Raw genomic sequence first — 24,693 nt, forward strand, 5'->3', positions numbered from 1 at the left:
TGAACGGGTAAAAAAGAAGCGTAACTGTATTGGGTCATTTTTTGTGTTCTCAACTGCAAACGTTGGCACCAGAAAATCATGCAACACGGTATCATATCAACGAGATTCTACCGTACTACGAGGTGTCCCTCACGAGAAGACATGGCCTTCGGATGTCGTCCCAACTTTCTGGTTTGTTGTGTACATGCTACTGGTGATATATGAAAATGCCACAGTTGTAGCGCGGTATGATTTTATGGACGGAGGAATTTGAAGAACATGCAACTACAGTTGAATTTCCGCCACAACGAAGATTTGCCGATTCCCCGTCGGTTTTCCGTAGAAAGTAATACAAAAAAACTATCTTCATAACGAAAGCGTTTTATTCCGTATTTCCGCTTCAACGAACTTTTCGAGAATGAAACTGGGACTGAATTGAAATTGGAACTGCAGAGTAGTCAAATTAGAAGGCCCTTCCAAAGCTGGCATGATTGTATGTTCGCTTGAACGAGGTTTTTGCGAATGAAGTCAAATTCAAAGTACAGATTTGAGCCACTGCGATCCATAGCCACGCGTGGTCATCACGCGCCTGCGCGAGACTGCACGAGATCGCCACAATCGCTGCTGCATTCTCTGTGGTATCTGTGGTGCGTATCCGGTCGAAATGGCTACGCCAACGAAGCGTAAATTTTTCTCTCGAGGAGGAGGCGGGGCATACGATCACTGAGGCAGAAAGTGGAAGGAAAAAAACAATTTTGCAGTTTTGCCCGAAAGGCGAAGCATCTATTGCGATAGCAGATTAGTAGACGGCTATACGAACTAAAGATAGCAGTTTTATCGGCCATACAAACTTATAAACATTCGCTTACTAACTAAATTACCAAGCACTGTGTCACGCGCACACAGGTAAACATGAACACATCTCGCTCGATCACCACGGAAACTCGCTGTCAACACGTTGGAGTGAGGAGGCGCGTCAACAGCAGCGAGCGAATTGACTTCCGTGCCGCCTCTCGCTTGCATTTCTCCGCAAAGTTCGGGAATTAATATCTCGAAACTGGTGTCATCCCGAGAATTCGTTCCAAGTGGACCCCCCTTGCGAACTCCACAGCTACAATTTGTAAGTTGCAATATGGGCCATCAGGTAATTAGTTAAAAACTTAATTAGTGGATTTCTGTTGATTATTCGATTATGCATTTCAATTTCTTGTGCAAGTAATGTCCGCCTCTTCGAGTATACCAACTCATGAACTAGAATTGTGCTATCTACCACAGGCAACCTTTAAGAATTTTTGAAAGTGTTCGCTGAAACACCCTATGGGCGTCTTGCGCTGGAGTTTGAGGTATAGTAGCGGCGCCTGGTGGCGGCGAAAAACGTCATCTGGGTAGTACCATCTTGGAGCCCTGGCTGTGGCGAAGCACGTTTCTAGCCCGCATTTTGCGTCGATTCGCACTTTTTTCTGCCCTGTTTCGAGTGCAAAAAGGCTCGTCACTTCTCACAGACCATGGCGACCAGGCTGCAAGCTGGCCGCAGCCTATAGTTTTACGAAAACGGACTCTCCGTGTGCCGTAGGACGTAGTGCTGGAAGCAGAAGACATCGGCGACGCCGATCCGGACAGACCTAGCTCAGCCTCGAAAAAGCATCACCGTCGTTACTGCTGCGTCGTGGGATGCCATGAACAAGAAGGCCTGAATCCCAACATCAGATTCTACAGTTTTCCTTCAAGGCCTCACGAAGTGGAGGAGCGACGGCGCGCTGGATAACTGCAGTTCGTCGCGCTGGGTAAGCGAAATGGAGGACCGAAATAGCAGCAGGCATGGCTGGTGATTCTCGATTCGAGACCCGGCCACAGCGAAAATTAACAATTCGACCAGTGCGAAGTGGTGAAGTGACCAGGTGTGTGCAAATGACCACAAATGGTCGGGCTGATTCGGTGACAATTCACAACCCCACTACGAGCAGCACAGGTTAGAGAGTTGAATGTGCTCATCCTTGACCACAAGCCAGCACGTTGAGGCAGCACAGCAAGGTAGTATTGATTATAGCACATCGATGTTCGAGCGCTGTCATTAAAAGCTACATCAAGCGAACAGTGCACGAGCGCGCGCTGCAGCGCGATTCGCACGTACGTACGTTACTGCGAGCTTATATGCATTGCATCAGTTATTTATCAATTGCTCGAGGGACAGATGGCCGCTACTACAGCGCAGGCATAATTACTTGTCTAGCGGCATGCAGTCAAGAAAGATTGCAGGAGGCCCGCCGTTTCGCGGCATGTCGAAAGACCGCTGCCATCGCGGCGCGTACGATAGTGCGCTCGAGCAGTTCGTACACCGCGGCATGCTGAAAGACCGCTGCCGTCACGGTGCGTACCGTCGTGCGCTCGAGCAGTTCCGTACACATGTCTGCAATTATCGCTGATGTGAATTCATTTATAGAAAGCATTTCCTCGCGTTTGTGCGCCTGAATCTAGCAGCGTGCAAACCTTACCTGAAGTTCAACTTTCGCACGTGTGTGACTCGCTTGACTTGCGATTGACACCGCGCGAAAACTTCGCCGCTTATTTATTGAACAGGCGTACACGTATTCGGCGTTGCATGATTTCTTGCCTTTACGCAGCATGCCAACCATGGAAAAATCTTCGGCGCCCGATATTCGCTGCAAGCCGTGGTACAACACAACCGAAAGTGGCGGGTCCATATTGTAAACGTGCTTCCCGAAGCAGACGACTGAGCTTGGTACTACCCAGTTTCGGATTGAGGGCGCTTTTTAGCACCATTTTTGCAGCGCCCCCTGGGCAACGCAAGAGCCCCATATATCACAGTACGTTTTCTAAGAAACTGCTTTGCCGTAAACATTCCTGCCTTTGCTTGCTTCTCTCTCTCTACCTCCTGAAAAACACATGGAACAATCTGGAAAGCAGGCAAACACCTTGTTTTTATAAACAGTAGATAACACATTAAACAAGAGTAAATAAATAATTGTGCAGTGAAGTGAGCCAGTTGTATCCCTTCCTGCGAATGATAGCATCCTTTCAAGTGCTGATGGTTCTTGAAGGTCCACAGCTTATCAAGTGTGCAGAGATATCGCGAGGCTTAAGCCATGCCCAGCAAGAGATAAGTGAAGTTGCTCGTAGGTTTGCAATTACATCTATTACTGTATAAACTCGGATAACAGATTAGAACAGGATGGGTATAACAGGTATAACAGAGTAGAAGATATTGATTTAAATTATGCTCTGTATACTACTTTCACTGGTATTTCAATGTCCAGTTGGGTGTCAATCTCTTATTATAAAGTACCTATCTCCTCGTTTGTTAGCTTATTCCTAAATATTTGCTCCTTCCCATCCTTGTGTTTTCCCTTTTTTCCCTTGTGTTTTCCACTACTTGTTACCGTACTTCATTATAGGTGAACAATAACGACGCACTCTGCACTTGTTGTAATGTAGTTGGTTTTTTTGTTGGATAGCATTCGCTCGATTATATGTAATTTCAATACTGTTCCTCCTCCCCCCTTATATAATGCCCTGTTAAGGGTCCTTAAGTGTAAATAAATGATGATAACGATCGCCTGTCATTGCTGCCTCTATAATTACAGTATCATGCAACTTGCAACATATGCAAAGACAGCATGACACTTGTGTATCTCAATCTTCTTTCTTCTTCTTCCTTCTGGGGTTTTACGTGCCAAAACCAGTTCTCAATCTTTTTTTTTTTTTTTGTTAGCTTGTGTGAGAGCTGCTGCTTAATGATTTATTCTGTGGTGTGATTTAATGGCATGTGTGTGCACGCTCCCCAAATTCCTATTCAGCTAAGCTTGCTCCGATTCATATTCATAAAAAGTTTATTCGGCCAGGCTGCTCAGCTCTGCACTGGAAGACCAACTTAAGGCAATCCAGCAGGCCAAAGATGCCGCCAGAGCCCAAGGGCTCGAGGCTGTCATTTACGTAGAGAAGCCTAGGTCTCGCAAATCTGCTGTACTAAAATAAAGTTTATTCCTCCTCCTCCTTGGCCAGGCTCACATAAACTCAGCTTCAAGGGCACGTCCAAGTCTTAGTGAGCTGTCTCTTGAGTGATTTAACAACCTATGGATACATTTCATGACATTGAAGTTGTCACCTGTGCGGCGCATAAGAAAGCATTGCATAGGAGTGATTCTTGACAAAGTTATTCCTCGGAATTTTGAGAATGACAGTGCACAAACGAATCTCATGAAACAAAACATTGACAGAGCATGCCTTTATGTTAAATCTTCTCTGACTGAAATAATAAAAGCGATAAACAATAACAGAAACCTGAAAACGATGAAATTTTATTGGCGTGGCTGTGCACTACCTCCGGGATCGGCCCATGCGAGAGGCCACGTTTCTACCAGAAAGCTCACCTTCGTGCATAGCGTTCTCCGCCAGTGTTTCCTGATAAACATTACGGTGACGTAAGCTGCAGTTGCCGAGAAGCGTGAGAAGCAGTCGGGGATCTTTGAATGCTATTGCATTCCACTCTTAAAGGCGAAGCTTAAGGGTCCTCCAAATGTTTTTGCTGATAGTGCTGGCTATCTGGCTATTACTGGGTGGTGACATTTTGTACATTTCAACACAAGGTTGAATAAATAACTGTGGTGCAATAAGTTAAAACTACGCTTGCATCACTGGAAGTACAACAATTAGAACATGATACAAACACATGCACATAATAAGATGCATATGAATGCAAAATATATGTCCAGTCTGAATCGCAGTTCTTCCAAGTTGACTGCCATATTTCGCAAAAAAAAAAAAAAAAAGCACAGGCCGGCGCTGCAATGAGACCACACATGGTCATGCCATGCCCCTGGGCTATAGGAGAAATGTACATAGAGCCTAGCAGTTACCATAAGGTAGCAGCCAGAGACTCTGGTGCAGTCTGCAGCTGGCCACACAACCACTTAGACAAGTGTTTTCAGTCGCACTTTTATTGTCTATATCTTAAAGGAGGGGTGTGTGCATAGTGATTTTTGAGACCGAATCGAATACTTTTATTGCGATAGCAATCATATGGACACTTAAAGCGCATTTCTGCTGTCGCCGTGAGGTTCCGTGTAAAGTTCAACGGCGATAAAATCGTCATCGCGTGCCGTACGCTGTGTGTGCGAGTGAAAGCATACGAGGGTGAGCTGGTAATTGCGGCTCAATGTAGCGCACGCGAGGGAGGAAGGCAGGCCGGAAACGCGCGGTCTTCTCTTGCGCGCGAGGCACGGGGCAAGGCGACTGAGAGGGAGGGAGGGAGGTGCGTTCTGCTTCATTGGCTGCTGCTCACAGCGCGGCCGCACGGGCGCTGTATATTGAAAGTGATCTGCGATGTGGCCGAAATGCGCACCCGCGTGGGCCTCATCTTCAAAGTGTATCTGCGATGGAGACAAAGTACATGCACGGAGTGCCGGTAGCTTCGAATGCGCTGTGTTTCGACGTTTTGTTCGCATTGAAGCGAGACGAGAGACAGCGCGAAGGTTAATTTGCTTGCTGCTGCTGGCGTGGCATTTTCACAGGGAGTTTCATCGTCGAGCGAGATGTGTTCATGTTTACCTGTGCGCATATGACACCGTGCTTGTCTAGTTAGTTAGTAAGTGAATGTTTACAACTTTATACGGCCCATTAAACTACTATGCTTAGCTTCATATATAGCTCTCTAGTAATTTGCTATTACAATCAATGCTTCGTCTTTCCGGTGAAACCAACTTTTTCTAATAGTTTTCGAATAAAAACGGCCGCTATCAGAATTAATAAAAACGCAGTTCACATCTCAGTATTCTTAATGTTATCAAGTTTCTGTCATTACATAGTATGTTCTGAAGCGTTCTTTATCAAAAGTACAAATGGAGCATTAGGAGCGAATAAGTAGTTTCTTCGCATGCACAGGGCTCTTCAGAGAGTGCGAATGATCACTGTACAGCATGTAAAGTCTGGCCACCTAAGTGACGTAGCCTCCTCCACTTTGCAAGTTTTGCATGTTTTATGTCTATAAAATGCCCGTGGGGGTGAAAATTCGCCGTACTTTTGCTCCAATTTTGTGTTTATTTGGAAAAATAATTTGGTATAATGTGAAATATTAGAAAAGTATTCGAAGAATATTTGCACTTACGAATAGTGACTATATACGATTCGAAAACCGGATCACTATTCGATTCGTTATTCGAAAGTTTTGAATATTCGCACACCCCTATGTGTGGTTGTGTGTATGTGGGGTTTTAATGTGGTCTCCTCAAAAATTTCACAATGTCTCGATTCTGAAACTTGCAAAGGTAAGTAGTTTTATTCCGTTGTTGTTCAGGAAGAAAGCTAATAAAAAAAAAGCTTATAGATATTCTCAATGCTTAACTCTTTCCCTCAGAAACAGTATGTAGTATGCTATCGACATTCAAGGAGCTTTTCAACAGCAAGAAAGAAATCATTCTCCCCTGTTTTGAGCATTAGGTGAATGTAGGCAATTCAAGCAGGCATAAAATTTTTGCTGATATGATCGGTTCGGGAATACCAGATCAGATTGTACCTTGAGGCTTTCCTTGCACTTTCTTATTTTGGTCGATTAATTTAGTTTGAAATGGCTCGTAATAGCATGCTCTAACATTCGTCAAATGCAGGTAAAGTACATGACTAACTTAACAGATTGGGATGCTTGCTTTAATTTACAGTGAAGGAACCATAGCATCCGCTCCACTTGCATAGGTTTTGGTAATCTGGGGTTTTCAGCCTCACCTTAAGATAATCTGCTGAAGCAGGTAGAAGCGCACGCATGTCAACAACATTGGCTGATAGTTCATATATAGCTTTCTACTTTACGCTTGCCACTACGAATACACAATTCTAGTGCTTTATCTTGTTATGTTGCAGACAAATGTACTAACAACAATTCACGTAAGAAAGCATTCCTCGAGAGATCACTCTGCGTCTAGGCGCACGACAAAAACCCTTTCAGGGACCTTTTAATAAAAGATCACCACCCAAGCACTCCGTACAGATGGTTAACCAGCAAAGCTGACACGTGCGGCTCAGATCTTTATCACTAGGTTAATCCCGATGGTTCATTAAAGTCTTTCTTAATTACTGGTTGGTTACATCTTTGTGTTTCTTAATGAGGTTACACACACGTTCGGCTGCGACGGAGAGAACGACGTCACTGACGGTATTGCCCGCAGTCCGCCGTTGTCGTATTGCCGCGTGCGATTCTTCAAAATTAAATCTGTCCATCACGTAAGACAATAAATGGCTCATACCCCCTTAAGCAATGGATCATACCACCGTAAACGCGGCCTCCCCATTACGACAGAAGAGAAGTGAAATTCTACGCTGGAATCATGAGCGGCAACGGAGCCAGCTGTGGAAGACGACGACGAACGCGGGAGCAGTGGCACGAGCGCGTTCGCGCGGTTTGCGCCGAGGGGCGCCAACGAGCCAGCTGTGGAAGAAGGCGACGCTCGAGTCATTGCTGATGATAGTTTTCGGCGTACAGGCGACAGAGGGACGAATCGGCTAGCCATGCACATACAGCTTAAAAGACCGCCTCTCTTGCATGATCGTGCGATAGTAAAGTCGATATCCCCGACGCCTATCGTCGAAAGCGCTGTGCCGTCCCCTAACGACACATCGAGTCGTGGTCACGCTTTTTCGCAGTGCGTGTTTGTGCAACGATCTACCACTGGCGCGCTTCTTTCTTGAAGCATAGCGCGCGCCGTCGCGCGGTGCCAAATGCAGCGTAGTCGGCTCGCCGGTTACAAGAACAATTTCTCGGTGACGTCAAGTTGAGGCGGTCAAGAAATATCGAACACATCTGTGAAACTATTTCCATGCATACGAATCGACTGTACTACCATGCACAAGCTTGGTTGTTACAGATAGAAAACGGTAGCGTTAACAACCTAAGATGGCGGCCCAAGATTCAGCGTTCTGACGACAAAGGGCGCGCCGTCTTAATTTTTCTTTTCTTTCTTTCTTTTTTAATGCGGCTACCTGTAATATATCATATCGCTATGTACACGTGCGCACGTTTGTAGTAGATATATTCGCGCCGTGCTGTGCTTGTAACGTACTGCATGGCCCTCCTGCCGCGTCGCTAGCTCCTAGGTGCGGATGGGATGGATAAATGCGGCTATTACTTTGCCGAACCGATTCGACGACTTCTCGTGCCGGCTGCTTTCATTTACGCGAGCGACACACCCGGAAATTCTGCAATGTTTGAAATGCTCGGCGGCGCGCGTGTGAACAGTAGTGCGAACCGCCCACGGAACTATCTCTATCTCCGGTTAAAAGCGTGCAGTATCTGTACACTACTGCGGGCTGCCATGCAGATATGAAAATGTTAATCGCGGTAGCCAGGGTCTGCGGCGATAGCCGCGTTAGTTCAAATACACGCGCGCGTGTGCAAAGTCTTCGTAGCTTCCGTGCGTTTTTCCGACGCCGGTCATCGGACAGCGCGGTCATCGGACACGCGCCGAAACCGGAATGATTGATTCGCCGGTCTCCGCATTTTCTCGAAAGGCGCTAGATGTTTTGCAGCGGAGTATGGTGGCTGCCGCAGTGCGGGTCGTGACGGCGCACTTGGCTTCTACCGGACACAATGTACGTGAACACGGTACGCACTGGCCGGTCAGCGATCGGCCACACTAGCGACCACGCAGCGATCGCTGATCGGGTCTCATCTACGTTTTAACCCTAACTACGTCGATGCACGTATTGACGAGGTTTACTGACAACACGACTGTACTTTCACGTAAGTCATCGCAAAAAGCGAGCGAAGGTGCCGGCCGCGCGGCGGTGCTGCGCATAACCGACATCGGGACGCGCACGGTTCGCGTGTATCCGTCAACAAACCGACTTCCGACCATAGAAGGGCCAGGCTTCATTGACGCGGCACCAGGGGTCGTATGGTGTAAGAATTCACTCTCCATTCAATTTGCCTTTCAGGTCATTGACCCGCGCGCCGGGATTGGTCTCCTGGTACTACGTGCGTGACGTTTGTAATCAATTGGCAGAATCGCTGGAAAATAATCTTTACGAAGTGGGGCCCAAGATTTATTGATATTCTAAACAGGAAAAAAATAAATTTCAGTGAAGCTGCATTGCAACAGTCGTTTGATCAATTCAGAGTTTTGGATGCCGAAGAGTCGACGGGGAACGCACAGAGTGAGTTTGCTGGAAAGTGACACTGGCCTCTTTTTTTTTTTTTCCTCGGCAGGTGTCCCTGGTGCATAGTCTGGGAGGGTTGCTGGCACGTTTGCGGGAAGTGCTTCCCTTGTCTGCCGTGGTGCGGGTGGCTGAGCGGTGCCTCGCTTGGCTGCCCACCCGGCCACACCCCCTGTTGGCCCAAGCACGCCTACATGCAATAGAGCAGACCATCACTTCACTCCTGTGTGAGCCCGCTGACCACGCCGGTAAGCAGAGGGTCTTATTGTTGTGATCCTAGATGGCGCTGCATCTGCAAGGTCACCTGACAATAAAGTAGGGTGACCACAAAGAGCGAAGATGTACAAACAAAGAGTTCCCAGTGATGGTTCAAAAAGTTTGATGTTGTTAATTCTTTGTATCTGGGTGTTTTCTCAAAAATATAGACCGGACATTAGGCAAAATAATAAGAGCTTGGTGGTGCAATCCACCACCCCGTTTCAAAGGGGACACTCATAGTTTCCATCCATCCACCAGGTGGTGTGCGGTTGACCTGCCTTCATTAAGTGGCACGGGGCATGGCGCAGACAACTTGATTTGGCCAGCTGAGGAGGCTGGCCACTGTCTAACAAACATCTCATCATCATCAGCCTATATTTATGTCCACTGCAGGACGAAGGCCTCTACCTGCGATCTCCAATTACCTCTGTCTTGCGCTAGCTGATTCCAACTTGCACGTGCAAATTTCCTAACTTCATCACCCCACCTAGTTTTATGCCCTCCTCTACTGCACTTCCCTTCTCTTGGTATCCATTCTGTAACTCTAATGGTCCACCGGTTATCCATCCTACGCATTACATGGCCTGCCCAGCTCTATTACATACCTATTAACCTGTAACACCTATATCCGGGGATGTCTGCAGCGCAGCCAAAGCTAGGGCTCATGTTAGCCAGTCAGTAATTAGAGCTGGCTTTGTGTTCTGAGAAGGGAAGGGGGCTCGACCCTTGTGGGCCACTGATTCGTAAAGCTTCTATTACAATGGCATTGTGCAGAGCGCAGTGAGAGAGAGGCAGGTGGTGGAGAAGACTTTCCTCTGGTTCCCATTTTTTCATTGGCTGACTACCCATAGCTTCTGCCACACTCCAAGTAGTTAGCGAAACGAAGTATCTGCAGTGCACACACACTACTACATATCTTCCAGGTTTTAGTCTGGAGCAGCAGTTTTTAGGAATGTCATTTTTGTAGCACTCTAACTGCTCAGGGGGTGCTAAAGAACAATGCTAAATCAGTTTCGAGCGGTAAACTTTTTTTCATAACCTTTATCATTGACTTTGCTGGAAAAGGTTAATTATTAATGGAGAAAAATGAGCACCAAACTTCCCTTGGCAAATTTTCATGTCGTAACCTCAGTGCCAATGCATCAGCATGACATCACAAATTTCCAAATGTATTTTCAAGTTATATGGGTTGTTTTGACACAGGAAAGGCTCTTGAAACTTCCTAGGTGGAGTTTTCGGTTCCTTCAGAATGCACTGTAGCCTTTCCTTACCGACCAACAATTGACTATGTCGGAGTATGCACCATCAATATCCGCTATGTCACAGTGAGCTTGCGTAGGAACTTGAGAGCGGCAGCACCCCTTCTCTTTTGTTTGTGCCTCTTTTCTGGCTTGCTGAACCTCCCTTCACGGTGAGAGCTACCACTTAGCTACTGCAGAAGCATTAATTGTAAAGCATTACTTTATATTTCTTTTTAGTTTCTCTTTAACCCTTTATGGAAGACTGTTTGCTACAGGCAGCACACTAGAAAACCAGTGTGCTCAAATATCAGTTTTGAGTACGAAGGTTCTGGCCAGAAGTCTTCGGCCAACACTGAACAAAACGCAGCAAGTAAGGAAGTGGGAATATTAAAAAATTTCAAATGCCATGGAATAGTATTCGTATTTGAACTGAAAACTACATATTTGGACATTTTTAGGGGTGTGTGAATACCGAATAGTCGATTTCAAATTGAATATCCAATCGAATCAAGAAATAAAATCCGAATATCGCATAGAATTTCAGAAAATGATTCACAAAATTTAATGCTTCCAAAATTTGGGCAAAAAAATACAGTGCTGCACATACTTGGAAGGCTTAGCATTGCATTACAAAAATATAGCAAGCTATCAGTTACTTAGGTACATAGAAATCAAGATATACAGCACGGTTCACTCTTATTAAAGGGCGCACAAATTAGTAAGCCAACACTGATTACAGCTTAGTTTTAGTATATGAAGTTGCACAAAATATTTTTTTTATGAATAGAATTTCTGCTGAATAGAATCAAGTTTTTTTGCCCCCTCTGAAGCTAATAAATTAGTGACGTTCTGTCGTACTGAATACCAATGAGGTTCTCAGTTTAATAGTGGACCTGTGTTTTGCAGTAGTATCTTATTTATTTCACAGAAAGCTTTTTTCTTTCCAGTCTTTAAAATAAGGGCCAAACCAACTTTACGGCAGCTCGGCTATTATAACGTCAATCTGCGCGACGGATAAAAGCATCGCGCATCTCGTGACTCGATCACTGCTCCACACGTAGTGGCGCTGTGCCATCTGTGCCGTGCCATCTGCGCCATTTCTTTGTCAGGTGCGGTGTGATCTGCCACCTGTCAAAGAATCTGAAATCTGGAGGGTCACGGCAAGTTCGCACGATGCTCGCAACCCCCCCCCCCCTCCTTCTCATCGTTCATCCGCCGCCTCACTTTCGTTTGCAAGGCAGTTTGTGGGCTTCCCGAATGTCACACAGCTGCTGCGAATAGATCTGCGTTGATTCGGCACCAAACCGTAACTTTAGTCGCCAATGCCTGATAAAGCAGCGCTGATTAGGCCTAATGGCTGAGGCAGTGTCGCCGTAATGAAAATTCGCCGCTGGCCGATGTGGTAACGGGCCACAAGCTGTTGCAAAATGCTTGCCGCTAATATGTTCGTATGGGTGGCTCATCAGTGATCGACGGCTATTAAAGCGACGTGAAGTTCATAATGCAAAAAGGTAAGGTGTGCAGACACGGACACAAGAGGAGAGAAGCGGACAACACGAATGCCGTGTTGAAGTTCGTCGCCACGTATCCAACACCATCTGCATGCCTATCAGCGGCTAATCAGCCAGATCATTGCACTTTACGAAATACGCGCTAGCTTTTCTTGTCGTTCCCTCTGTCCGTGTCGCGTTATAATTTCAATCAGTCCTGTCGACCCAGGTAAACCTTAATTTGTACCGACAGAGGCGGCCACAGCCTACACGGCGCTGTTCTGCGAATTGTGGCGTATGGCCACTGTGTGTGTGATCCCTGCATCGGGCTGCCGTCAGGGAGCACTCAGTGACAAAGTCTACTATTGCGTAAGCCGGGGCGGCCCGTCGGCGGTGTGCGAGGTGCTCCTTTTGCGCCGTAAATGAAGTGAAACGCTCGTTTGGGCAGCATCGAGCACGAGGGGCTCCGCGGCGCACGGGACATGTGGCAGTGCACGGGTCTATACCAAATATATCGAATATTAGAAAGATATAATAGTGTATATTTGTTTCGTGAATCGAATTATTGGAACGTTCACCATTCGATTCAGTGATATTCGATATTCTCATGCCCCTAGAAATCTTCTTTTCGAATTTTCGGCTGGATACGAATATTAAAAAATAACCGAACATATTAGTGGCTGTGTGGGAACAAACACGATTTTTAGCTGTAGCTGTGCGAAATTCTGTGACAGTTTCGTGCTGCTGGCAGAATTTTGCCAATAAAGCGTGCTCAGCCACTGAACGTGCAAGCTTTGCGGAAGAGCCAGCCTTCTAGTAGCAAGAGGCACGAGTGGGCAACAAGAGGGAACGAGGATGACTGCATAGAAAGAATCCGACTGCAATAAGAATGCTGCTTCTGAGAGAATAGGTATAATGGGCCAGTCATGAACAGCGATGCCCGCCTACATGGGCCTCACTATGCAACTATGCCAGCTCTCCGCCGCAGGCCTATGTTGCACCTCCATGCGGTAGGTTACAGTATTTCAGGGTAGAGCGATGGCCCATCCGCTACTGCAAAACATGCCCGAGCGATGATATGTTTGATCTTGTGCTGAATTTTGTGACAATGTTGTGCTGATGGCGTAATTTTGCTTGTAAAGTGCGCTCAGCCACGGGATGTCTAAGCAGTGCTGGAAAGCCAGCCGCTCAGTAGATATGGGCATGTGTTTGCCTTGTGTACCCTTGTAGTAAGATCTCGCAGGCGATGGCCATTACCACAATGCCTGCGCACATTGCAGTATGCTAAAAGGCGCCATTTTTTAAACCTGTATGGATGCATTATACGCACCTACTTGGAGTTACAATCAAAATAATTTTTCATGCAGTTGAAGGTACCTGTCCTCCTATTCCTGTAGTATAATGCCGTATAACTCGCATTGGATTGCTGATTGTGCTATATTCTTACAAATTCAGTTTCTTGACAACTATGAGTCACTCGGGTGTCTCAGATTGAAGAAAAACAACAGAAAGGGCTTGATGCACAAGCTGTGCTGTAGAATTCCTGCTTGAAGAGGGAGCAACACAGAAAAAAAAAAGACAATGGTCTTGCAATTTTTTTCCAAAGAACAGCCATAGTAAATAATACTGGACCACTTCATTTTGGTTAAGTGGACCGTTGCTTTTGCGTTGCTCATTTGTTACTTTTGCAGCTCCACCCCCAATCCTGAGCTTATTGCTTGGCAGCAAATACAATGAGTGACGCCTGGAACAAGGTCAAATGTCTCTGAGTGTACAAGTATTTAATGCTGCATAGTAAGGCACAGGTTGGTGACAACAGACAGCTAGTGGGAATTACTCATGTTTTCGAGTTAAAAATAAATGAAGTACACAATCTTTCAGTATTATAGCTTTTAATTTTATACCGTTGACAATGTAATTGCGGTGTTACAATGTGTTGAAATAACCAAATATGCTAACGAATGCATGTTCATATCATTAGTTGATATTTGATTCGATATTCAAAGCCAAGTATCTGTATTCAAAAATTATGATAAACCAGCACGTTCAGTTTTGGTTTTACAGACACTGGGTGGGGTTACGAGTTTCACTTTATGTTTGTTTTAAAAGAGACAGAGACATAATTTTTTGCTGCAAAATGTTTTCTAATGAATCACGCACCTAATTACGCTAAAGAAACAAGAGAATTGATCTTTCTGAAAAAAATTGTATTATAAACTTTGCATCATACCTACTTTCTGAAAGGCACAATACTCTGGCTGGCGTCTGTGCTCTCGTGCAGCGACAGATGAGTGGCACCTCCGTCTTGTGTGTGCGTGCGGAGCTGCAGTCGGGTCCCAGCTGTCGCAGGGTCGTCCAGAGGAGGCCACCCTGTGCGCCAAGGTGCTGGGGCAGCTGGTGACCGCAGCCGGTGTTGATGCTGCTCCAGCGCTGCTGGCACTAGTACCACCATTGCTCGAAGCCTTACAAGCCTTAGAAGACGAGGATCCACTACTGGTGAGGAGGGCTGCATGTGACTATGATTGTTTTGTTGTTGGCAAGGACAAGACCAGTAGACTATTGTTAGGTTTTAGTGGTTCATAGCGGGCAAGTTGAACATTAAAAAACTGATAACGCCTGCAAGTTTAGCATTAAAAACAGCTATAATGTGCCTGTACATGTACTATAATGTGCGTGCATGTACATTAAAAACAGCTATAACTCTGGCAAAAAATATATCTGAATTCAGATTGTAATTGGGAATGTACTGTCAACATGAAAGCTTTAATTTGTCTGCCTAGCATACAAATTAAAAGTTTATTAGTCAGGAAAGGAAGTGAGCACTGCACCGCAGTGCCTCCCACACAGTTTCTTGTGATTTTTGCACTTATAACACAGACTTTTCGGCGCTTCCGGCAAGTGACCAGCGTACGCGCAGCCACTCCCGGCTGTTGTCACTGCTGTCAGAACGGCCAGGGCCACGGTATTTAATGTGTACTAGAATACGGTTGAGTAGTTCGAGCGGCCCGGCGCTCCCTAGCTGATGCGCAAAACAACGAAAAATAGGCTGAGGGCACTGCGAGTGAATTAGATAACAGGGGGCGCGCACTGGAGCTGGTTCAGTGGGTGGGCGTCTCTGTCCCCATGGCCAGTATATCATAAAAATATTCCAATCTGTTTTTATGCCCATATGAGCGAGGGTCACATTTTGACATATCGCGAAGGGCTAATGGGGGATTTGGAATAAAAAGTCAGTTTTGCCTGTCGCGAAACATCGATTGCGATAGCAAATTAGTAGGCAGCATACAAAGTAAGGATAGTAGTTTTACTTGTCAACATTCGCTTACTAACTAAATTAACGCATGATGTTATGCGCGCACTAGCAAACATGAACACATCTCCCTTGATGATCGTGGTAACTCGCTGTCTTAACGCTGGAGTGAGAAAGTGCAGCAGGAGCAGCGATCAAATTGACCTTCGTGCTGCCTCTCGCTTTTCAGCGCGGACAAAGTGGCGCAAACACACACGCACGAAGCTATGAACACTCGCACTCTGTCCCCATCACCGATTGCTTTCAAGGTAGGGCCCGCGCTGCCGCGCCATACGCAGCAGCCTCCACAGAACGCCCTTCTCCCCCCATGCACATACAGTGCCTTGCGCATGACCGAAGACGGCACGCTTCCTCCGTGCTTTCCTCTCTTGCGCATGCGAAATTGAGCCATCATTGTGGGCTCACTCTCGCACGCTTTCACTTGCACATACAGCATACGGCGCGCGGCGACGATGTTATCGTCCCTGTACTTTATACTGAACATCATGCCTACGACGACGGCAGAAATGCGCCTGGAGTGTCCATATAATTACTATCGCAATAAAGACAAATTGAAATAGTTTTAAGTTATACCAGCCCAGGGTTGATTGTGGCTCTCTGGGTCTGCAGTGACATATGGTGACCCAGAAATTATGTTAGCGCGTCAATTGAACTGAATAATTTGATAACATTTTCTGCTATCTTCATGAGCGTCGGCAGGGGAATATCTAGTTCAATTGTAGTTCCACCGATGTTTTCGGCTTCACAGGAAAATATGCGCCGTGCCGCTGCTCGACCCATTCTTCCGTATTCTCATATGCTATAGCTACAAAGCGGGCTTCTGCTACCCCTTTTGTGTTGGTTGATTCTCTCTGTTTCATAGTGGTTTCGAAGTGCGCTGCCATATTCCATTATTCCACCAAAGTTAGATTGGCCTGCTCCAAGCTGCTCCAAAATGCAATTTTGTCTGCGCCAAACTGCTCCAAAATGCAATTTTGCTTGCTCCAAAAATTGCCCCAAAATGACATTGGGCAGTCCCATCCCTGCACTTACTTTTCACCGGTTCATACGTTCCCGGAAAACTCGATCTTTTGGCACCAACGTTCAGAACATCGCAAGACTGCGATCGTATGATACATTTTCCGGCTGTAAGGTCTCATGTAAACGAGCAAATGCACAAGGCGTGCACAATTGAGAACAGCAGCTGCCTGCCACAGCAGCTTCACTGCAATACTTGCCCACCTGTCTCGCCTGAAAACACCGGCGCACACTCAATTTCTTATTCCGGTACCAGCAAATCTCCTCCTGGGTCGTCGCACGCCACATTCACAGCTATTATCACTGCCAACCCTATTACGGTAAGCATTTTCACCTGTTTCACAGAACCTTGTGTCGTTGGAAGCATACGGCATGCGTTTAATAGGCGATAAACCAAACGCACCGCGGTTCCTTGCTGCAGATTGCGACTACAATCGTAAGATAAATTTACCGGCTGCTAGAACCCATGTAAACAAAAGGCACGAGGCGCGCGCGATCCAGAACAGTAGCCGCTCGCCGCATCAACTTCATGTCTCTCGTAAAACCACTTCTGCGCACTCAGTTTCTTATTCCGGTACCAGCAAATTTTCTCTTGGGGCATCGCATGCTGCATTCACAGCCATCACTGCCAACCCTATTACGATAAGCATCTTCACGTATCTGTTTTACAGCACGTGGGGCATAGTGACATCAGAAGTGTTCTGCACGCGTTAAGGAGGCGACAACCCTGCGCCACCGTTCCACGCTGCCGACGGCGCGATGTGAGCATCACATTTCGCTCTGCAGCATCCGGCGTCGCTCACCAGTGAGGTTTGCCGTCGCCGTCTTAAACACTACGTGATAGGAAAACAATAAAACGTGACTCGAGCACGATGATGCGCGTTGGCGCCTCTTGCGTTGTGCCATGACGATTCGCGTGACGCTTGGCATTACATAGATGTCAACTACAGTTGAGTCTGTCAAATTGTTTAGTTACTTCAGATCATACGTTTTCCCGGTTAGTATGTGTTATTTTTTCGCATTTTTTTCCATATCATGAACGAGGTTCTACTGTACACTGCATATGCTTCACTGCATAACTCTTCTCTATTGTGGTGAAGCTTACTTTTTGGAACTGGCATTATGCATTGTTTTTTAGACCCTAGCTGAGCTTTCTGCGTTTCGAAGCAGTCAGCGAGAATGATGAACGTGGAGTGGGCACCACTGCTGACAGCAGTGAATCCTTTCAATGAAAAACACTGCACTGGGCAGTAGGAAGCTTGGTAGCTTATGTCGAAGCAGCTAGGCCTAGCGTTGCAGAGTGCATGACAGCACAAAATGACGACACAACCATGCACCAAACACCATGTGGCTAAAGACAAATGGCTACAGTGGCCGCAGTGGCTGAGGCTGCCAGTGGATCGGCATATGAGAGCACTGATTCGAAGCTGCGAGGTAATCAAATTGGCAGTGGTTGTGGCTTCAATTAAAGGGACCGACAACCCCTAGAACGTGTCATGAGACATTGGTGGAAATGAAAAGACCATAATTTATAGTGACAGAATTGGGCAAGCTGTTTATAGTTTAAGTAGGAACTTTAGATTGGCATGAAAATTGCAAAATACAGTTAAGTGGCACACACTGGTGGTAAAACCTTGAGATGTAGTATATGAGATTACTGTACGTAAGTCAGCTGTTCTAAAGTGCCACATATATATTGTTTAAAATCGCAGTTTTTATGTTACACATGCATTTGCACTTTATTCTATGCATATTACTAAGTAAAAGAAGTTCATGTTAACGAGCAGCACTGCCTTTGTGGCAACAAGTAGAGCAGTGGAGCCGTGGCGCCCCTCATTGCATGACAGCACACTGAAATGATTTTGTGCATGCATGAATTTGCGAGTAAGTACCCCGAGTACTTACTCGCAACATACAAAACTTTAAGTTTTTTCTTTGTGTGCTGAATGCGTTGTACAGATGCTGTTACACGGATTTTATTCTATAGTTGACTTCTGTTAGTTCGACCCTGACAGGACCAACAAAATTGATCAGATTATCGGTTGGGTCAAGTTAAACAAGATGCATAAAAAGGTCAAAGCACCGCTCATTAATTTGCCAGTATTAGCCTTATTCTAACACACCTCCGAATCAAGTGTGCACCCACTTTTTATGTGTCCAAAGTAGAAAGCTAATGTATGTATGACAATAAAGCTCCTAAGCAAAGTAGAAATCAGACACACATCCAATTTTTAGCAAAAAGTGGTCGGTTTCCTAAAGTCTGCTTTGCCGCAACACGTCTGTGTTCTGCTGTAAAGCTTAGAATGCTGGGAAGGTGGTTTCGGTTTCGTATCTGATTGCACCGCGTAGGCTATTCTCGGTCGAACTTTGTTAAAAAAACAAAAAGGTGCATGTTAGAATCTGGTAAATATCATAATCAGAAATTGTGAGTTACAGTTATTACTTGAAAATCTGCCTAGTGCAGGCTGAAAAATAGCCTTTTTTGACAGGATGTGGTGTGTGTTCAGTGCATTCATTGTCCCCTAGGTTCAGCTGAAACAGATGGTGCCACTAAGTGGGTTGCTATCACTAGTGGGGTCTCCATAGGAGTCCGGCACGAGTGTGCTGACTAGTCAAGTTCGAATTATACGGCGAAGGCCAATTTTAGGATCAAAATAATGAAAGTTTGGACCCTTAGAAAAATGCATGGGCGCCGGATGGGACCTATAGTTGGGATCAAATTAGCTGAAAAATATAATTAACCAGATGTGAACTGTATTCTTGTAGTATAGACGTAGTCACTGTCCGACTTTCGGATGCCTGATTTTTCAGACCTGCTTTATTTGGACTTGATCATTCGGATTTCAGACAATCTACTCCATAAAACCAATTTATAATGGCGAGCAAAATTTCGGACACTCTACAGTGTCTCACTCCCTTTTTCGGAGTGGGAAGCTTTACTTGCTATAGATGACCAGCACATTGCAGATATGGCAGATCGGTCCTGAGATCACATGCATCAGGCAGGACTGACTGCAGAACGTGTGAAGCTGAGTTTGAGTTCATGGCTGGCAACTACTCTAAACATATATTTACCAAGTTTATATTTGCACTTATTCATAGGAACGGTGAAAAGTCATGTTTGTGCACCCATCTTGAAACAGTTTACGCAACATATCCTAAGCTGATGGTGTCCCAGAGCCATTTTCGCATGTGCGTTATCTGCTCTTGGCGACAATGCACATTGGGCTGTGCAATGGGTGAAGGCGAAATGTGCCTGTGTCCTTACTATCGCAAAATTCAAATAGGTATGATTTCAATAAAGTACAACATACAACAAAATTCTGTAACAAATTTTCTGCATTGCTGGAGTTGAAAACAGCAAACAATTTATCCTTGAAATCAGTTTTTTTTTAATGTGCAATTATTTGCACTTTCTTGATGTCCCCGTTTGTGTCCGAAAAATTGTTCGGCGACTGTATAATAAATGTTCCAGAAGAGTATTTTGATATCCTTTAGGCATCTGTAGTTTCTATGTGGCCTTCTTTTCGAAATAATCTTTGTCCTTTTTGTACTTACCCACTTGTTCCTCTTTTTCCTCTGGGTGCCCCTTTCCTTCCCTCTCTCTTGGCTGGGGCTCAAGACTGACCTCAGCTTCTCCATCTTCATCTTTCTTCTCTGTCAATAAATGTAAGTGCAGTTGTTTTTCTTCGAAGCCATAACTTCAGGCAGGGTCTTTTTTGTAAAAAATAGTATTTCATTAATTATTTTTCCAGTGCACATTGCTTTTATTCCTTTTTTTACACATTCTTATAGAATTGCCATAGGCTCTGTGCAGCTGCCTTATGTCACCACCAGCCCTCTAGCTGACAGCGCCATCTATGGTGGTGACTTCAGCTTTGGCAGGTGTAGCAGGCAGTGGTGTAGGATGCATGCATCACGCTATTTCTTTGTTTTCTTGTGATGTTAAATCATTTGCAGTTCTTAACAGACTTTCTGAACTTTGAACTTTTTATATATAAAGACTACCAATTGTAAAACTGACCATGAACTCATAAGTTCATGGTGCACAACAGAGATGATGGATGTGGAACATTCAGATGTCAAATGTAACACCCCAAGCCAGGAAGTATGTTTGCTGATTGTGGCATAATTTTTTTGTCTACAAAAACAGCCAGTTAAGTCACATCGTCGACCAACAGTCAACAAAGCTGCAATTTGCTAAAGGCAGTGACGGAGTCACCTGTCGTCCCCAAAGATACTGAGAAAGGGTACCGCAAGTCTGGCTGTATTCACAGATTTAATTTGTATCAGACTCTTTTCACACACCTTGATGCTGCATACATGCAGTCAATTGTGCAAGCTACATCCTTTTTTAGTCTAAAACTAACGAAGTCAGTAAGAGACATAGAGGAATATTAAGTTACATGGCATTCATATATTACACTTCTACAATTTCAAAGCGGCCAGTCTCACTCTGAGATGATGCTTGGCAAACTGGAGGAGGTTCAGAAACGAAACAAAAAAAGTAGCAACTACACTGTGAAAACACCAGTTTGCTGTGACGTCACGGATCTTGGCAACTGTCAACTATATTAACTACTTCTCAGCAGATGCTGTCCAAAATTTGTGACGTCATGAGGCACCAGTATGAAAACCTCAGCACTGTCTTTCGTTCGTGTCTTTCCTGGCTTAACAAGGGTGCACTCATAAGACTGATGCCTCTGGTATTCTAGAAGCATTGAAGTGTAATGCGCTAATCCAGCTTAACATTTCTTTTTAGTGTATCTTAAAAACCTTTATGACAGTGTCCTCGATATCAGCTTGTGGTAACTCGAAGAAATATTTTTTTTTGCTCGCTCTTGTATTGGCAAGAAATGTACAAGCGAAGTTCTACTGTTTCTCAGAAATCACCTTTGCCTGGGATACGCCCCCTTCTTACCTTATCATCCATGCTGCTGTGATAGTAACTGTCTATTGTGCTGTCCTCTTTGTGTCCACACTGCTTCAGTTGTGAATAACTGCTATTGCATGTAATACAAGGTTCTCCCCAGAACTTTTTGAGGGGTGGGTATCTTGGAAGGAGGGGGGGAGGGAATGAAGGAGGGGGCTAAACATGCAGCCAAGACTCTCTCTTTTCGGCAGTATGCCATTCTACCATTTTGAACTGTAAATTCACCAATCTTGCATTTTTGATGCAACACAGAAAACAATGGGAGCCAGTGATGCATTCTACCGCAATCACTAAACTTCAACGGAACAAAAAAAAAATGCACAGCTCAATTGCCGCTGTCAAAATTTGCGTGAAATGAAATGCATTGGCAATTTAAATTTGCGCCAGCCAATAGGAACGCGTCCTGTGTCCGCGTTGCATCAGTAACAAATCGCGATGGTAGCTTTATTCATTTTTTGTTCGCTTCTTCACGGCTGGACTGGACTCTGGCTTCATATGCTAGTATTTCTGCACGGCGAAATATGGTGATGGGGCTATCTGAAGCTCAGATCTCTTCTCTTTAAGATTGTTTCAAAATAGTGGCATTGCATCATTTGGTGTTAAGTTAAAAAAAAAAAAAAACAATCTGTAATTTTGACCAGTCAGCTGGAGCGGTGGGCATGGCATTTCCACTGCCACCCATTGTGGGGAGAACCCAGATGTAAAACATTGCGTTTCGCTTGAAAAACCTCCATGTTTATTTATTTACATGAATTGTGTACTGCTTAGTATGCTGTTCTCTTTCATTCTGCTGCCAACACTTGCCATGGTGACTCACTTGATGGCTGCAGGATTTTGCTTCTGAGGATAAGGTTACAGGCTTGATATGCAGCCATGGCAGTCACATCTTGATGGAGGAGGTAGCCAAGAATATACGTGCAAGGTTTACCATATTTACTTGAACGTAACGCGGCCGCGATTGTAACGCGAGGGTCGACTTTGCAGTCCATGAAAAAAAAGAAAGTGAATGTAGCGCGAGATGTCTGCACCACTGAGTGGTTCAGCAGCTTGGCGACTCCAGTCGCAGAGCTGGAGGATTTGTCAGTCAGCGAATTCACGAATTTGGTCACTTTCAACAAAAGCAACCTTTTACGACCAACTTGGTTGCGTGACCTTTGTCAGTCGCCGGTTTGGTGCCGACCTGTGTGTTGCTTTGGGACGTTATAAACCCCCACAAATTAATCAAACTGCCGTCTTGCCCCCCAGGGACCCTTGTCAGCGTGCCTGTTGGGTGTGGTGCGGGCACTTGGCGAGGCCCACTATGCACAGCTGTGGGGTGCCGATGGTGGCCGTGAGGGTGTGGCCTGTGCTCTGTCGGTGCTTCGGCGGCTGCTGCTGGGCCCCACCTTTCCCGCCGACTGGGCTGTCATGCGTGCACTCGCCAACCAGTGAGTGGAGTGTGTTGATACTGATGCTTTCTTTTCCTACCTCTCAAGGGTTTTGACGTCAGTTAGTTGATCGGTCGGTTGCGGGATCTTGCTTTTATGGCTCAGTGGGGATTCTTAGCACTTGTGCAGGAGGTGTGTTGGTAAGGAGTTGCATGGGAGAGAGTAAATGCGTGTGCGAGAGCATGTTGTGCCATCATAAGTTGGGTAGTAGTGTAGATGTGGCGAGGAGGTATAACGTTTGCGTACTGGCATGTCAAATTTATGTGTCGTGAGGACGTTAGAATGTGTTAAACACAAGCATTTGCTCAAAACTAAAGAAATTACATGTCCTAGTGGTGGGACTTAAACCAGGAGCCCCTAGGACAGCAGCCCAATATTCTACTCATTATTTGTTCAGGCTCTCGCAGAGCTTATGCTTTGAAAGTACAGTCAACATTAAATTTTTCAGTGGCTGCAAAAAGCGTACGAAAAATTTGGCAGTCCATAAAATTTGTGCACACTTTTTACTGCCCCCAAGGGCTCAAATCTCCTGAGGCACGCCCAAAACAGCTCTCAAGGCCTGTCAGTACACCTATTAGGCATGTCGGCACTTGTAATGTAGCAGGAGATGGTTGGTGCACACGTGTATAATTAAAGAATACATACGGTGTACAGTGACAGTTGCCCCGTTCCACTCTTGGTATGCTTCACCGCAATACAATGCATAGTGCTTGACTGCGTAACATTGCTGTATTGCAGATAAGCTGACTTTCAGGGAACTAGCATTATGCAACACTGGTACTTTCAGCCATACTTTCAGCCATACTTTCTGGACTTCAAAGCCATCGCGAAGATGACAAGGGCAGAATCAGTGCCATTGCTGACAGCACTGAATTCTTTCAATGAAAAATACAGCACTGAGCAGCAGGAAGCTTGGCAGCAAACTTCGAAGCGGCTAGGTCTAGCATGGCCACAGTGGCTATGGCTGCTAGTGGATTGGCGTGCAAGAAGACTGGTTTGATGTGGTCAGATAATCAAAATGGTGGCTGTGGCGGCTTCGATTGTTGCTCTTTGAGGCCTGTGGTCACAGCAAAAATTAAGAAAACCGAATGGCGAAAGGCTCCAGCATCTGAAATTTCAAACGTCCTTATACATTGGCTCTCTGGAGTGCGTGGCATTGCCTCGAAGGCATCCGAATTATCGGGCATATTGCGAAAAATTAGCCGTTGAGTATATTTCAGATGCAATTTTTGCTTCTGTGTATTGCTGGGTAATTGTTGCATGTAATTGTCTTTGCAACCTGTGTTTGTTTTATTCATAGTTGCTACAGTAGAACCCCGCTGTTACACTTCCCGGGTGCTGTGTTTTCCCGGCTGTTACGTCGTTTTTGGCCGGTCCCGGCACAGCTCCCATAGAACCCAATGCATTGGTAACCCCGCTGTTACGTCGCAACTGTGGGACCGTTCCAGCATCATACGTTGCGAACTGCCACACCGCGCCGGCCCGAGCGGCCATTTTGACTTTTCATGTCGCTTGGCTTGGTTGCTTGACAGTGGCATTGGCCGCCCAAAGTGCCGGGGGCGACACTTATTACGTATTTTCGGTTTCTGCCAGCAAAAGTATGGCCCTTGAGATCCGCATTTCCTATCTAAAGATGGTGTCTATGACACTGTTGTGGCCCTAAAATTGGTTTTGGCCCATAGATGTTCCGTATAAAGTCCGAGGGCGACAACGTCGTTGCCGCGCGCCGTATGCTGTATGCGCGAGTGAAAGCGTGCGTGGGGAGCCGACGACCGCGTCTCGTGCACAAGAGAAAGAAAAGCAGGGAGGAAGTGCGCCTTCTTCCGTTGCGCTCGAGGCACTGGCGAGGGAGGAGGGATAGCGGGCAGCATTGTGCTCT

At 45.7% G+C, this 24,693-nt stretch overlaps 1 protein-coding gene across 1 annotated transcript in view; it reads left to right on the forward strand.

Moving 5' to 3' along the window:
• LOC119461652 (dedicator of cytokinesis protein 3-like) overlaps positions 1-24,693 on the forward strand; it is a 160,967-nt gene that overhangs the window by 76,062 nt on the left and 60,212 nt on the right. The window contains exons 17-19 of the mRNA XM_037723018.2: positions 9,191-9,386; positions 14,409-14,623; positions 22,633-22,814. Of these exons, the coding sequence (XP_037578946.1) occupies positions 9,191-9,386; positions 14,409-14,623; positions 22,633-22,814 (593 nt within the window). The remainder of the gene's footprint in view (positions 1-9,190; positions 9,387-14,408; positions 14,624-22,632; positions 22,815-24,693) is intronic.

This window comes from Dermacentor silvarum, chromosome 8 (assembly GCF_013339745.2).
Source record: "Dermacentor silvarum isolate Dsil-2018 chromosome 8, BIME_Dsil_1.4, whole genome shotgun sequence".
NCBI classification, from domain to species: Eukaryota; Metazoa; Arthropoda; class Arachnida; order Ixodida; family Ixodidae; genus Dermacentor; species Dermacentor silvarum.